The following is a 15,132-nucleotide window of genomic DNA, read 5'->3' on the forward strand; positions in this document are numbered from 1 at the left end:
AGTTTAGTTAACTGTAGTATGCCGTGGTTAATTTATGCAATTTTGACCATTGCAATGCTGGTTTTGCAACACAGTAACATCTAAGGAATCTGGGTAAAGGTTATTGTCGAAAATTTTTCTGTAAATGCAACTGTACACCTTGAAAATTAAAAGTTAAGGGGAGAAGGTGCTTCTAGATCACTCCAAACTTCCTGTGTGTTTGGGCTTACATTAGGGATTAGTGGTCAGGGAGAACTGAGCAGGTTAAAAATGGACAGAGCAACTGGCCAAATGTTTAGCCAAATGATAGGATCAAAGGCAATAGACCAGATGTTTGGCAGCAGCTCTACAGATGGAGGCCCCTCTGCTCGTCAGGGAGTCCACACAGGAAACCACAGACACAGGCTCTGCTTTCAAGCACAATATAAAAACGGCCTATAAATAACCGTCCTTTTCAAATAATTCCACTTCCATCACTCTTTCTGAACCTTCCAGAACAAGGAGCCCATCATCCCTTAGAATTTGGCGGCCTTTGTATAGGCATAAGCTTACACGGGCCTACATAAATGTTTAATTTTAGCAAATGTTGACATGTCAAAATACACACCTTTTAAACTTAATTTTAACCCGGGAAAAGTATCCCCCAACAAAGATCGTCACTAGAAGTTGCTGTTCAGTTTTGCTCAAAGTATTTACTTCCTAATCCTCATCAAATCTGTTTTATCACAAAGTGTTATCATTATTAAATGAATGGCTGTGATGTTAATTAAGATCCAAAGAGTCTTCAGAAAAGTGGGGGAGGAAAGTTGTAGAGGAAACCCCATGGGCAACCTGCATGGCGGCTCTATATCCTTTTGAGGAAGAGCTGCTTTCTTTCTTTCTCTATTTTTTGTCATTTCTCAGGAAGTAAACCTAGAATTAATCATGGCCATTTTATATCAGGCTCTCCCCTCCAAATAGCTGCAACTCTATTTCATATAACCAAGAAAATGCCTGGAAGAAATCAGGCAATTAGCATCATCTTTGGCTAATCCTCACTTTATAAGTGGAAGTATTTGGGGTATTTGTCAACATTCTCAGGCTTCCGTGTAGAAGCCTGACCTTTCTAAAAAGGCATGGATCTGAAGGTGATTTAACAATTTATTTTCACAGGTAGAAACACTTGCAGAATCTCATTGATTAGCCCCATAAAAAGACTACGATTCAATGCTACAGGCATGAACGTGAGTATGACTTCTGAGAAGTCAGAGCAAAGACTGTAGAGCCTTCGAATAAACTCCTAAGAAAATCTTAAGAGACAAAAGGTATGTGAAGAAATTATTGTAAGAATTAACAACCAAGACTTCGCACAGTGTGCTCTATTGTAACGAATATGATTACAGAGACCATAGAAAACAAAAAAAGAATTCTAAAAGAAACACAGAAGGGCTCAGAAGGAAATACAGTGGTATTTTAAATGCCCCAACTCCTCAGGCAAATTCCAAGAAGGAGGAACATGTCTTATTTACAGTACACTGTTAAACTTCACGTACTGACCTTCTTAGAAAGAAAAAGACTAAGGATAATCCATATATCAAGTATTACAATACTGTTTATCTACATTAAATATCGATTTTTTTTAAAAAAAAAAAACTGAAACCTGGAGATGACATATTGCCAACCAACCCCAGTGGATAGTCTTTTAGACACCCAGTGCATGGATCTCAGAGATTCGAGATGGTTTCATTCATTACCTCCCATGTATAGCTGGAAGTGATCAATCAAACAAGGCTGTTGTGATCCAGCTGCCCTCACTCTCCCTGACCTACAGGGGAACTTCCTGTGGTCTGTAATTGACAAGGATGTTTGTGTTCTTTCTGGCCGGTGGTTTTCCACAGAAGCAGCAGAGGTATAAAAGGCTTTAGCTTGGGGCAAAATAAAGGTTGCTCTTCTTCCATTTGAAAAGAAGCCTCTGTGTCTCAATCCTGGCACACCCTGCCACTCGGCAGTGCGACAAAGGCAAGAGCAAGCCATTCCCTGAGCTCTTCCAGATTCTGAGGAGGAAGCTATAAAATTCAGATATTTAAACGGATCTAATATGTTTGAATGACAGTTGATGTTTGGGACCAGATTGCTTGGATCCGTTTAGTTTTCCACTAATCAGGAACCATGAATAAAGAACCAAGTCCTGAGAATGTCTACTTTTGGCCAAGGACATCATCCACATTTGCCACCACGTCCCTTTTGAGTTGTTCAGTGCTCCAAGTACTTCAAGTAGCCTACTCAAAACAGAGTCGACAAGCGGGTGACAGTCAAGGTTTGGGGCAATCTTATCCTAAGCCTGACAGGCACATTTTCCTGGTTAGTTACTCTGACAAAACTAAATAAGAAGATGGCAGGCCCCAAAGGAATTTAAGTGGACGGATGATTTCAATGAAATTGCAGAAGAAAGAGTGTGTGGCAAACAGAGGCTCCAAGTCATTACTATTCCTCAGCCTCAGCCAGTGCTGGCAGGCAGCAGAGTGGACCCCAGTTCCCTGTATTCTTAACCAGAAGTTGGAAATCCAGTTATACCTGAAACTTCTTCCAGAAGTTTTACCACTTTACTTCCAAAAGCTCTATTGTTTCATTTTTTTTTTTATAAAAATTCCATTGGTCTGCCCACGTTCTTCAGGCAGGAAGAACATCCCATTTATCTTTGTGTTTTCAATGCCTGGCGTGTTACTATGTTACTATATAGGAACTATGCTACTATGTAGTTTGTGCAAAGAGGCTGCGGTTTTATCTAAGCCATTTTATAATCTTAGTCGGAACCCATTAATATCCTCAAGAAATACATAGTTGGCTACTACAATATACCAGATACTTCTCTGTTATTTGAATTAAATGAACAAGATATATTATATTTTTGTGGGAAAAATAGGACCCCAGATTTGAAACCAGATAAACAAGGTGTAGTAGATAGAGGCCTGAGGAGGAAGGAAGAAAGATGAGCTTTGATCTATGCTAGCAAGAACTAGAGAATGACGATCCTTGGGAGGTCAGAGCTCATGATCACCCGACTTCCCAGGGCTCCAAACACATAGCCATTTTTAGGAAAGCGTGTTCCTGAAAGAGAGAGTACTTTCTTCCCAAGTAGAACAATACCATCTTGCTTCTTGGCTTGAAAGGAAGTATTGATGAGCAGCTAGTAAGTCAAAGGTTAATAACAGGGTCTGATCATTTCTGTTATCAGACCATGATTAATGATGTGGTCTCCTCTGGCTGCTGGTAAACACAGGAACCTCCATTTTCAATGCTTTCACTGAGGACCAAGGAGTTAAGCTATTCTCCTAGGATTCTGCTGTTCGAAAGTGAGAAGAGCGTGGGGGTGCACACCTCCACCCCCTGCCTCAGAGGACTGAAACACAGAGAGAGGATCCTTTAGGATGCAAGGCAACCATCCAAATGACAAATTTGGACCTGATTGGTTTATGGCAAAAGATGGACTCCCCCACTTTGATGCAATGCCATTCCCCAAGACCACATGCTGGGCTAATAAAGCATCTTCCTCCCAGTCACTTTTGGCTCTCTGGCTGGTGCCCACAGACAGCTGCGAAGGCTTATAAACAGACAGTGACACCCAAGCCATTTAAGACTGCACACAATTGGCCCTCGCTTTGCATCCAATCACATCTCTTTAGACACTCATAGTGTAAATCATAATGGTCAAAGATGATGTTTTGTTTTGCTTTGTTTTTAAAGAACCGCACACTACACACGAAGGAGAGTCTGTACCTTCGAGCAGCCTTTAAATGGTATGCATGACTCCTACTGCTGGAGCAAATTGGTCCATTTCTCACTGTCCACATTAAAAAAAAAAATGAGATTCGACTCAACACGCTCTCTTTGGAAGAAACAAGAATTTCTTTGTTAGCTAAGCCCAGTGTCATCCCTAAGCCAGTGTGGTTGGTTCATCTCATGGAAACCTTCCAAAGCATTGTCTGTGATATAATCAAATCAACTAAATTGGGAAACAGAAGTCATTTCATAAACATAAAGGCGTGAGGAAAAACAAGTCATTGAAAATAACCGTGCTATAAAATGCCACGAGGAGAGAAAACCAAGACACACCACAGTGCAGACTTCAAAATAAATAAAGCATCCACTGAGGTACTCATAGTGGACGGCAACATAAGCAAAGGTACTGCCCCTGACTGCCAGAGAGCAAACCGTCTCACATTCGGGATATTTTGTTCACCCATCTCTGGTGTAGTTAGTGAGGCTCTAACTGACCTTGATCCTTCGTGGAACAGATGGACACAGAGCAACGTAATCCAGCTCCCTGGATGTCTAAATGCGCGTGATGGGGTTACACACTTCTTCCCACCCAAAGAAATAAACAGGAATTGCCATTTGCTGCACAGACTCGACACCAGCAGTCAACAAACAATGGCATCACTGTATTGACACAACAGAGTATTTACGTTTGAAGTGAACGTCTTTATGGCAGAGGTTTCTTTTCGAGAGAAACTTTAGTTCCAAAAAGTTAATCTCAGTGTTTAACTTTTTTTTTTCTTTTTCTCGGTCTGGTCTTTGGGTTTGAAGAATCTTTTTAAAATACTCCAGTACCTAGTGAGAGCCTTCCACAGAGAAGATGCATGTGTCCAATTCATCATAAAAGTTTCAAGACTGCAAGTCCCCATCCCCTGTGTGTCGTGCGCCCCTTCCCGCCCCCCCCCCCCCCCGCTAGTTTCAGTCAGCCACACATAGACTTTTGTCCAGGCCATTTCTCATTTCCATACAAACAGCAGGTTCAGTTCATCAACTCTACAAAAACTTGTCAAAGCGCTGCCGCCCCCTTCCCCCCTCCCCCCGCTCCGCCCGGGCGGACGAGCAGCCCGCGGAGCGGCTCCGTACCTGCTGAGCGGGTGACTGGCGGCGGCCCGGGGCGCGCAGCGCGGCTCTGAGCCCTGCGCTTGCGAGCGCGCGTGCGAGTGGTAGGCGGTCAGCACCACGCCGCCCGAGTCTTCCACCTCCATCCTCAGCCGTGCATGTCCCCGCGCCGACCCAGAACAAAGACCCGGACCAGCGTGGACCAGCTCCGGGAGCGGGTCAGCGGCCCAGAGCGTCCAGCGCCCCACGGCTCCGCGGCTAGTTCGGCCCCGTCCGCCCGGGGACCACGCCCACACAGTACAGCGGACAAATTTGCATACACTGAGGACCACGCCTACAGAAGTACAGTGAACTGATTAGCATACACGGAGAGCCACGCCCAGAGGACGGCGGACAGATTAGCATACACTGAGGGTCACGCCCCACAGAGTACCGCGCACAGATTAGCATACACCGAGAGTCACGCCCACAGATTACAGTGAAAGATTAGCATACACTGAGAGCCACGCCCACAGAGAACGCGGACGGATTAGCATACACTGAGAGCCACGCCCACGGGCGCCGGCTTCTAGGAAACTGGAAACCTGCCTGAAACTTGCCGCTCCTGGCAGCTGCTCTAGTAAAGTTTGTGTTTTTCTTCCTTTGTTTCTCTTTTCCTCTCCTCAACCTCCTGCTCGCCCCCTTCAAACGGGAGCCTTATCCCATGGCTAGGAACATTTCCTGCCTGGCAATCAGAAGTGAGACAGGAACCATGCCTTAGGCAAGGGGTGGGGGTAGGGGGGGGGGAGGCTAGGTTTGGAATGGGTGTTCTGGGGAAGAAAGGGAGAAAAATATGACACTCTCGTTTAAGCATCCAAACCAAAAATTAAAGAATTGGGTTGCATTTCTGTTTGCTTGTCTAGTTACAATAAACCTGATTTCCCTTCTGTCCAGGCAATCCCTCTGTAAAGTTCAAGACAGCCCTTCCTTCCTATACCCTCAAGACTGCAGCAGCCAGACCCTTACCTCATTCTTAACATCCCTTTCCTCCACCCAGGCCTGATCACACTGACAGATACTGTTTCCAGACTGTCTGAAAGCTAGTCCTGATTGCCATGGGCTCCGTGGATGGTATTTTCAGAAGGTCTTTTAAGGGGGGTATAAACACACACACACACACACACACACACACACACACACGCACGCGCACACACACACACACAGCATTCCCAAAAGTGCTATATAGTCTTCCCCCAATCATGTTTCTGGCTGAAACTCTGTTAAAAATTCTCTCTCCTGCCCCCAATGAAACCTCTTAGTGACCATCAATCAAAGCCCTCTTCCCACCTCCTACTCCCCCTGCCACTTTCTAGAAATTGCTCTTGCTTTTGTTACAGGAATAATTTCATTCTGCCCTGTAATTAAAGCAGTCTGCCCAGACCAAGCCCTGTGTGCCTGCATCTTTGCTCCAGCATCTACTTGAGTGATTGCTAATGGATCATGGTCTCCTCACCGCCCCCTTCCCCCCACCCCCTGCCAGGCCAGATGGAACCAGGAAGCTCTTAGAGTGAAACCCCGAGGAACTAGAAAGCTCTGAGGGGGAAAATCCATCGCTAACTCAAGATCAGATTACTATTTTCCAGCAAGCTGGTGCTTTCTCCTAAACTGCCAGCTTCCGGAAGGGCCGCCCCGCCGTCATTTCTTGCTTTTATGCCCCAGAACCTCCTTCCTGTTTTGTGTAGCAGACATGCCTGAAAGATGTCCTGGATACTTTTATGCCAATTTGACACAAGCTAAAGTCATCTGAGAGGAGGGAGTCCCAATTAAGAACATGCCTTCATAAGACGGGGCTGGAAGCAAGCCTGGGGGGCATTTTCTTAATTGGTGGTGGATGGGGGAGGCCAGCCATTGCGGGTGGTGCTATCCCTGGGTTCTATAAGAAAGCAGACTGAGCAAGCCAGGGGAAGCAAACCAGTGAGCAGCACACCTCCATGGCCTCTGCATTAGTTCCTGCCTCCAGATTCCCTGCTCCGTTTGAGTTCCTGTCCTCACAGCCTTTGCTGCATGGAACTGTGAATGAAATAAGCTCTACCCTTTCCAATCTCCTTTTGGTCATGATAGTACACTATGGATCAGCAATAGTAACCCTAACTAAGACAGAAGGCTTGGTGGATGGATGAATGCGTGGATTGTGTGAGAACCGGTGAAGGAAATCACACTCTCTAGAGTACTAGTTCTTATCTTTCAGGCTAGCCAAGACACTTTTTATAGATCACTCAGAGACCTTCATAGCACCAAAACAACAAACAGAAACGAGTTCGGTATGGAGTACCCTTCTCTAAATGTTTGTGTGTGCTGCTAACACAGTGAAATACGACTCTTGTCCGCATCCATGAGTTTTCAGGCTTTAGAAAGATGCTAGAATACACACATCATGTAGCAAAATGTGTTATTTAGGCTGCTTCCATTAACCCTTCAGATGGGCTGACCTGATGTTACGTAGAGTCTCTCTCTCCGGGGGCTGGAGCACCACTGGGTTAGGTCCTCTGTAACCAAAGGAGAACCCAAGAGGAAATCTAGAGGGGCGAACGGAAAGGTTGTCCTCAGGCTTACTTGATGCAACTGGGAGGACTGTCCTTCCACTTGAAGCTGTGATCCTGATGATAGCCCTCCGTGCTGTTGTCTCGGTTGTCTGGCAACTGCCACCTACTTGGTAAGCAGATCTAGGTATGGGGATGCCTCCGTATGCTTGAATCTTGCCATATTTCTATTACTCCTGACATATTTTGTAGACAGGCCTTCTTTTACTAAGCTGTCTTCATCATCTGAGCTGTGTGTTCCATCCCCTTCTGTCAAGACACTGAAAGACATATCAGCCGGCCCTGCAGTGAAGGAAGTATCCCATAAGCAAAGCTGCTAATGTAGCTGTAGTGGTATAATTGTGCTTACCAGGAAAGATTAAAAAAATATTGTCTGTGCAAGTGTCTGTGAATGATTTCCAGCCCCCCAAAAAGGGTTTAGCAGGGGCTGGAGAGATGGCTCAGGGGTTAAGAGCACTGCCTGCTCTTCCAAAGGTCCTGAGTTCAATTCCCAGCAACCATGTGGTGGCTCACAACCATCTGTAATGAGATCTGGTGCCCTCTTCTGGCCTGAAAGCATATATGCAGGCAGAATACTGTATACATAAATAAATAAATCTGAAAAAAAAAGGGTTTAGCAATCAAGTACACCACCATGATGTAGCTACACAGTGGGACCCTTGTCTGCCATGCTCACTACCCTGGCTGATCTCCAGGACTGAATAAAAAGACGTGGCAGGGTCTAGCTGAAGACTGAAGACTTTTGGGCTTGAGAGTCTTTGGGTTTCAGAATATACAGCTGATATCGTGGTTCTAACAGACTCCATTGGTGTGTTGACATCCTCAGAACTGTAGGGAATCACTGGTTAGGGATGACAGCACAAGGCAAGGACAGCTGGCTGGACGGTAGAGCAAGCAGACATGAGGACGTTTGGGCAGATAAAGTTACCTGGGCAGTGGACAATGACATCTACTCTGAAATAGCACTTCCTGTTGGTTGGAGTAAGGGCAAATAGAAGCAAGTCTGTGTTTCCTGTTGTAGTAGTATGAGCAGCGGGGCTGCGTCCCCGGCACCCGGCCGCCCACATGGCTAGCATAGATTATGCCCCGAAATAATTACATGGAAACTGTATTCTTTTAAACACCGCTTGGCCCATTATATCTAGCCTTTTCTCAGCTAACTCTCGCACCTGGACTAGCCCATTTCTGATAATCTGTGTAGCCCACGAGCTGGCTTACCAGGAATGATCTTAACCTGCATCTGCCTGGAGTGGGAAAATCATGGCGACTCCTGACTCAGCTTCTTTCTCCCAGCCTTCTGTTCTGTTTACTCCTCCCACCTATGTTTTAACCTAGGAGGACCAAGCAGTTTCTTTATTGCTTAACCAATGAAATCAACAGATTGATATATGACACTCCCACATCATCCTGTGACAAGCGCTGGGCCAAGAGTCGGCAGACATGGGTGTCACCACAGCCAGACAACCGGAGCGTGGAACCCTGAGCAAGATGTCATCCATAGACCCGCTTCTGTACATGTGGAAGAAAGGAGAACCTTGTGCCAGGTTCTGTTCTGTTCTAGATGTCAACACGTAGCACACATCAGATGCTTCAGCAGACGAAATTAACACCACTGTTAAAAGAACCAAGTGACATCTGGACTACAGCTGTTTGCCCATGGAGACCAGGCCAGGATGGGGTAAGGCTGGAACTCAAAGCAGACTGTCTGGTTGCATACCAGATTTCCTAAGATATAAAATGCATTCTTCTTTATTTAGCATCATAAAGTGAGTAGGGCTTGATTTATGTTCATTCATCTAACTTTTCGTACACCTATTTAGCATGTCAAAGGTTAAATACCACCAGCATAAAAATAGTAAATGAAGTTATCAATTGCGTGTATTTTCAGTTCTTCTTTATATGTGTGTGTGTAGCCTTCTCTCATTATCTGCTCTTAGAACTTGTCGAAGACTAACTCGGTCTGTTGTAGATCTGTCAGTAGATCATTTGTAGATGGCTAACATGTCTGTCTGTAGGTGGACCCGAGGGGCCCCGGAGAGCAGTAGGCTGTGGTGACTACGAGCGTGGCAAAGAGTCTACTTTCTCAATGAACTGGTGAGGGAGAATAGCTAAAAATCCAGAGAACGGAGTCAAGATCCGCACCACAGATTTGCCGCTTACTGCCTATTCTGCTCTCATTTCCCAGACTGAAATTCAGGAGGCTGGCCCAATATCTTCCCAAGATTGGTGGGAAAGCAAAAAGCCTATCTTCAAAAAGTCTATTACACTGCTAAACATATCTGTGCCAGCTAGTCTTATGTCTACTTGGCACAAGCTAGACCTATCTGAAAGGAGGGGACCTCCATTGAGAAAATGCCTCCGTAAGGCATTTTCTTAATGATTTTTGGGGGCAGGCCCAAGCCATTGTGGGCGGTTCCATCCCTGGGTGGTGGTCCTGGGTTCTATAAGAAAGCAGGCTGAGGGCTGGAGAGGTGGGTCAGAGGTTAAAAGCACGGACTGCTCTTCCAGAAGTCCTGAGTTCAATTCTCAGCAACCACATGGTGGCTCACAACCATCTGTAATAAGATCTGGTGCCCTCTGCTGGCCTATAGGATATATGTAGGCAGAATACTGTATACATAATATATATAAATCTTAAAAAAAGGGCCGGGTGGTGGTGGCCCACGCCTTTAATCCCAGCACTCGGGAGGCAGAGGCAGGCGGATCTCTGTGAGTTCGAGGCCAGCGTGGTCTACAAGAGCTAGTTCCAGGACAGGAACCAAAAGCTACGGAGAAACCCTGTCTCGAAAATCCAAAAAAGGAAAAAAAAGAAAGCAGGCTGAGTAAGCAAGTAGACAGCGCCCATCCATGGCTTCTGCATCAGCTCCTGCCTCCAGGATCCTGCCCTGCTTGAGTTCTCTTCCCGACTTCCTTCAGTGATGAATAGTGATGGGGAATTGTAAGCTGAATAAACCCTTTCCTCCCCAACTTTCTCTTTGGTCGTGGTGTTTTAGCGTAGCCATAGAAGAAGCCCTAAGACAGTTCCATCCACACTTAATGAATGCTGCCTCCCTCCTCTCTTTTTCATTCCTCCAGCCTCCTGGCCTGTCTTTTCGCCCTTCCAGAAATCTCCTTGTGGTCAGTCCTCAGATGTGGAGACTTCTGAGACTTTTCACAACCTCTCCTGAGAGATGAAACGTCCTGGACAAGTCTCACTGGACACCAGGGCGCCCCAGCTCCGGGGGTTCTGAAGTATGGGGACAACCCAGCATACCCAATCCTATCAGGAAATTCAACGAAATAGCAAGCCAATGTAAACGCTTCACGTGGACAAAAGAAATGTGCCTCTTGTGGCCCTCCTGCTGATCTGGCAGAAGTGCTGCTTGGGTAATCATGGCGGTCCAGGACTGGGAAACAGCTGCTGCGGCTGGAGGATCCCCCACAGCCACAGGCTGAACTCTCTCAGCAAGAGGACTGGAAGCCACAGGGTCTCCCACCCTGATCTACAGGAAATGAAGGCACAGTTGTAAGCAGCAAGAGGGCCCCGGCAATGATGCTCACATCACCTCACGGTGCCCCCAAGTCTTCTGGAAACAAAGAAAAATTGAGAAGAATGAATCCACAATTAACTTTAGATGGAGAAGAAATATTTTAATAAAGCAATGGGGGGGGGGGTTATTCGTTTGTTTTTGGTTTTGAGACAGTATCTCTTGTATCCTAGGCTGACTTTGTTGAGCTTTTAACGTAGCTAAGTAAGCCTTAACTTCTGATCCATCTAATGGCACCTCCAGAGTGCCAGGGTCACAGTCATGGACACATATGCTCAGGCAGGTGGTGCTGGGGATCAAACCGCTGTTTCATGGCCACTCAGCCGATACTCTACCATTTAAGCTACTTCCCCAGCCCCAAACAAGGATTTCTTAAAGTGTCTGCAAAGGTGTTGTGTAAATCCTTCATCTTCTGTTAGGCTCATGAATCTGACAAGGCTCCTCTTAAACATTTTTAAAGACTTATCAGGGCACTGCTCAAATCACAGACATTTTTCTGAATGTTCTCACAAGGACACGGAGTTTCCAGACCACGGCTGATTTTTTTCTATTGCTTCCTCAGCGTTTGTTTTTTTAAAGAGAAATTGGAGCTATTTTTCTTCATTAGGCATGCTGGGCTCTATGATCAATCTGGTAATTGGGTTAAGCAGATTATATCACTATGAGAGCCAGTCAGCTGGGTCACAACGAGTTATTTATGTGACGGACACAACCGAACCGCATAAGAGACCACTGCAAAGAAATTGAATCATTATTGATTGGAAATAAATCACTGCTAATAGACCCAGGCAGGGTGGGGGAGGGGACTTCAGTCAGCCACAGGCCTCGCTAGAGAAATAGCTCATCCAAGAACATACTTCCCAAGGCTGGGGGACATGATGCAGTAGATAAAGGGATGGCCACACAAGCAGGTGAGACTGAATTTGTATTCCCAGTTTACATGTGAAAAGCCGGGTGTGGTGGCACACATCCGTATTTCAAATTCTGAGGAGACAGAGACAGGAAGATCTCAGGAACTCGGTGGCCAGTGAACTTCACTGAATTGATGAGCTCCAGTTCAGTGAGAGGCCCTATCTCCAACAAAGTGGGGAGAAAATGAAGAGACCTGACACTGACCTCTGCATATATGTACACACACACACACACACACACACGCATGCACGCACACATATGTGCACACACACACGTACACACACACGTATTGCTCCTCAGGGGAGGAGGCAAAACACCCTAACACACAAAAATAAAATAACAAACCTCTAAGGAATCATCTTCAGAGATGAGTGACAGTTGGCTAATTTTTAAGTAGATGCAAGCGACTGGGGACATTAGAAGAAAGGAACTATAGTGTTGACTTGGGGGGGGGAGTCCCGGAAAAGATCCCAGATGGCAGTTTTGCTGGACAGTCAAAGTGAGGAACAGAGAACATTGAAGACTAAGCTTTAGGAAAACAATAGCAACAACAGGCAATTTATGAGCCGGGGTGGATCTGATTGCCTTGGGTGAACTTGAAAGTGTCCTGAGTTCAGATAGGAAATCTTCTTGACTCTTTTGCCCAAGCTGGGCGAACCTAGAATCTCCTTGGCATTTGATTGACACCCCGGAGTATACACTATGCTGTCCTTACGCCTCTGATCCCTGCCTTTCTTCAGAGAAGAGTAAATCCTGGGGAAGAAGAAAGGCTACTCTAACTGTCCAGAAGCTGAGTGGCAAACCATCCTGAGAGAAAGACCATGACGGAATTGAACAGCAGTTGGATATAACTTTAGCTTAAAGATTCACACAGATGTCTGGAGCTGGGTTGGGGAAAGGACCTTGGCAGTCTCTCTCTGTTGCTAGCACCACACACCTGAGCATATGAGTACATGTCTGTGATCCTGGCGCTCTGGAGGTACCGTTGGATCAGAAGTTAAAGCTTACCTAGCTACATTTTTTTTTTTTTGGTTTTTCGAGACAGGGTTTCTCTGTGGTTTTGGAGCCTGTCCTGGAACTAGCTCTTGTAGACCAGGCTGGTCTTGAACTCACAAAGATCCGCCTGCCTCTGCCTCCCGAGTGCTGGGATTAAAGGCGTGCGCCACCACCGCCCGGCTACCTAGCTACATTAAAAGCTCAAGAGATCAGTTACCTGCTTGGTCAGCAGTAACCCTGGTTGTGACAGCCCTGGAAGGTAACGAGCTATGGACCCAGAAGCTGGCGAGGGAAGAACTAGACAGTGATTGGCGTAGGGACAGATGTAGCATCAGGTTGACCAACAGAAAGGAGAGCGTCATTCTGAGAGTTCCTGGGTTGCAGACACAGAAACCTGGCTCACTGAGACAGGAAAGAATGTTTCCGAAATATCCAGGGATTAGCAGAGATTTGAACGTTGATGCTGAAGAAAAAGCAGGAAAAGGAACACAATGCAGGAATACCATCTTGGTGGCTGCTCCTTACCAAATTCATGAGTTTTCGTTTTCCCTGCCTTCATCCCAGGATATAGGGGATGAGAATATTGCATCAGATTGGCTATGCTCCTGGCTCCACGTGGCAGTCACTGGATGTTGAAAAATGAGGTCTTTAGAGACCCTTTTGCTTGTTGGACAGGTAAGGCAGCACACAGGGGAGGAGGAACAGCTGGGGACTAGGACCGGATGCCATAGATCTGGTGTTTACAGGAGCAGGGGTCGGTGAATCCTCGGAATCAACATAGCAGCGCTGGCCAGCAAGCCATTCAGGAGGACAGGAGGGTTCCAGTCTACACCAGCTGACGCAGGCCTCAAGCCTCGCAGGAATGGAGTCTCTTGGTTCCGGAGAGTTGAAGATGTAATTTGAAAGTTTGTTTCTCTGAGAGACAATTAAGAATGTAGGCTTGGATCTGAGCAGACAGAGGAGTGAGCTTTGTGACATGATTTCTCTTTTCTATAACGCAGGACAATGGTATTTATCTCATACCTTGGATATAGTGCTCAGCAGACATTTCCCTTTTCCCTACAGTTACACATCTAAGAAGTTATTCTTGTAACTCTGATGATCTTGTCAGCAATACCTACAAGAGGTTCGAGGGGAATTTAACAAGCCCCAAGCAGCATGAGGTTTCGGTATACTCCAGAGACTAAACGTGTCCACTGTGAAAAGCATCAAGAGAAGTCGTGTTCTGAAATAAGAGCAGCAGTAGGAGAATACAGGAAAGAGAGGCTTGTCTGTCTCATAGTAGAGTAGAGTGGTGTGCCCGGTACTACGCTTTGCCGTCCAGTTCACTTGGCTACAGTATGGTCGTGGCCCTGAAGAGACATCCCCACTCACCACTGGCACTCCAGACTCGCTGGGGTTCTCTGATGGCTTCTGGGATTAGCAGAATGGCTTCCCTGATTAGCATCTGGTACAGAGAAGACTAAGTTCACAACCCAGAGAGTAAAGATCACAAACCCCAGTGACACCAAGGAAGACTATTTTTGTTTGTTTGTTCGGTTCGTTGGTTTTGGTTTTTCGAGGCAGGGTTTCTCTGTGTAATAGCCCTAGCTTTCCTGGGACTAGCTCTTGTAGGCCAGGCTGGCCTCACATTCACAGAGATGTGCCTACTTCCACCTCCTGGGTGCTGGGATTAAAGGCAAGCCCCACCACTCCCTGGCGTGTCCATTTCTATCTCTGTAAATAGGGAATGACCTCAGTATTGTGGCTACCATGAAATCAGACCACAAGACCAGCCCTTCTAGTGAATTTCCAAAGAGCATGAGGACCCAGACATCAAAGACAGTGGTGCTGAGCGGCCTCAGTCTTAGAAAGGGTCAGTCTCTGTGAATGATACCATGCAGTGGGCTCAGTGACTTTGAAGACAGGCTTGTGATGCTAAAAAGCTTCGCAGTCGTCGTAGTACTGAATCTTCAGGTGTAGGCGAGGGCAATTGCTTTGTCACCTGTGAGCCGCCAGCCTGGGGTGCTCTTGCCTGGTCTGTTCCTACACTTTCCCCTAGAGAATCCACACACGCAGGCACTCCTGACTCTGGGTGTAACGTTCTGCTGAAGATTACAGCAAAGAAAGTGATCACAGCCCGTTTTGCTCTAGCTTTAATGTCAAACCCAGAGTGGCTGGCAGGTGGGATCTCAACACACGCACTTACAAACGTCTAGTAAGTGAATCAGGAGTGAGCGAGTTTTGTCCATGAGCAGACGGCACTGAGAGCTATGCATATTTCCTCTCAACCCTGGCACTGTAGG

The 15,132-nt window shown here is 46.4% G+C and overlaps 1 protein-coding gene across 1 annotated transcript in view; it reads right to left on the reverse strand.

Annotated features, from left to right (window-relative positions):
* Arhgap28 (Rho GTPase activating protein 28) overlaps positions 1-5,098 on the reverse strand; it is a 179,794-nt gene extending 174,696 nt beyond the window's left edge. The window contains exon 1 of the mRNA XM_075956149.1: positions 4,858-5,098. Coding sequence (XP_075812264.1) covers positions 4,858-4,979 — 122 coding nt within the window. The 5' untranslated portion in view covers positions 4,980-5,098. The remainder of the gene's footprint in view (positions 1-4,857) is intronic.
* Between the last annotated feature and the right edge of the window lie 10,034 nt (positions 5,099-15,132).

Source organism: Microtus pennsylvanicus, chromosome 22 (genome assembly GCF_037038515.1).
Source record: "Microtus pennsylvanicus isolate mMicPen1 chromosome 22, mMicPen1.hap1, whole genome shotgun sequence".
Classification (NCBI taxonomy): Eukaryota; Metazoa; Chordata; class Mammalia; order Rodentia; family Cricetidae; genus Microtus; species Microtus pennsylvanicus.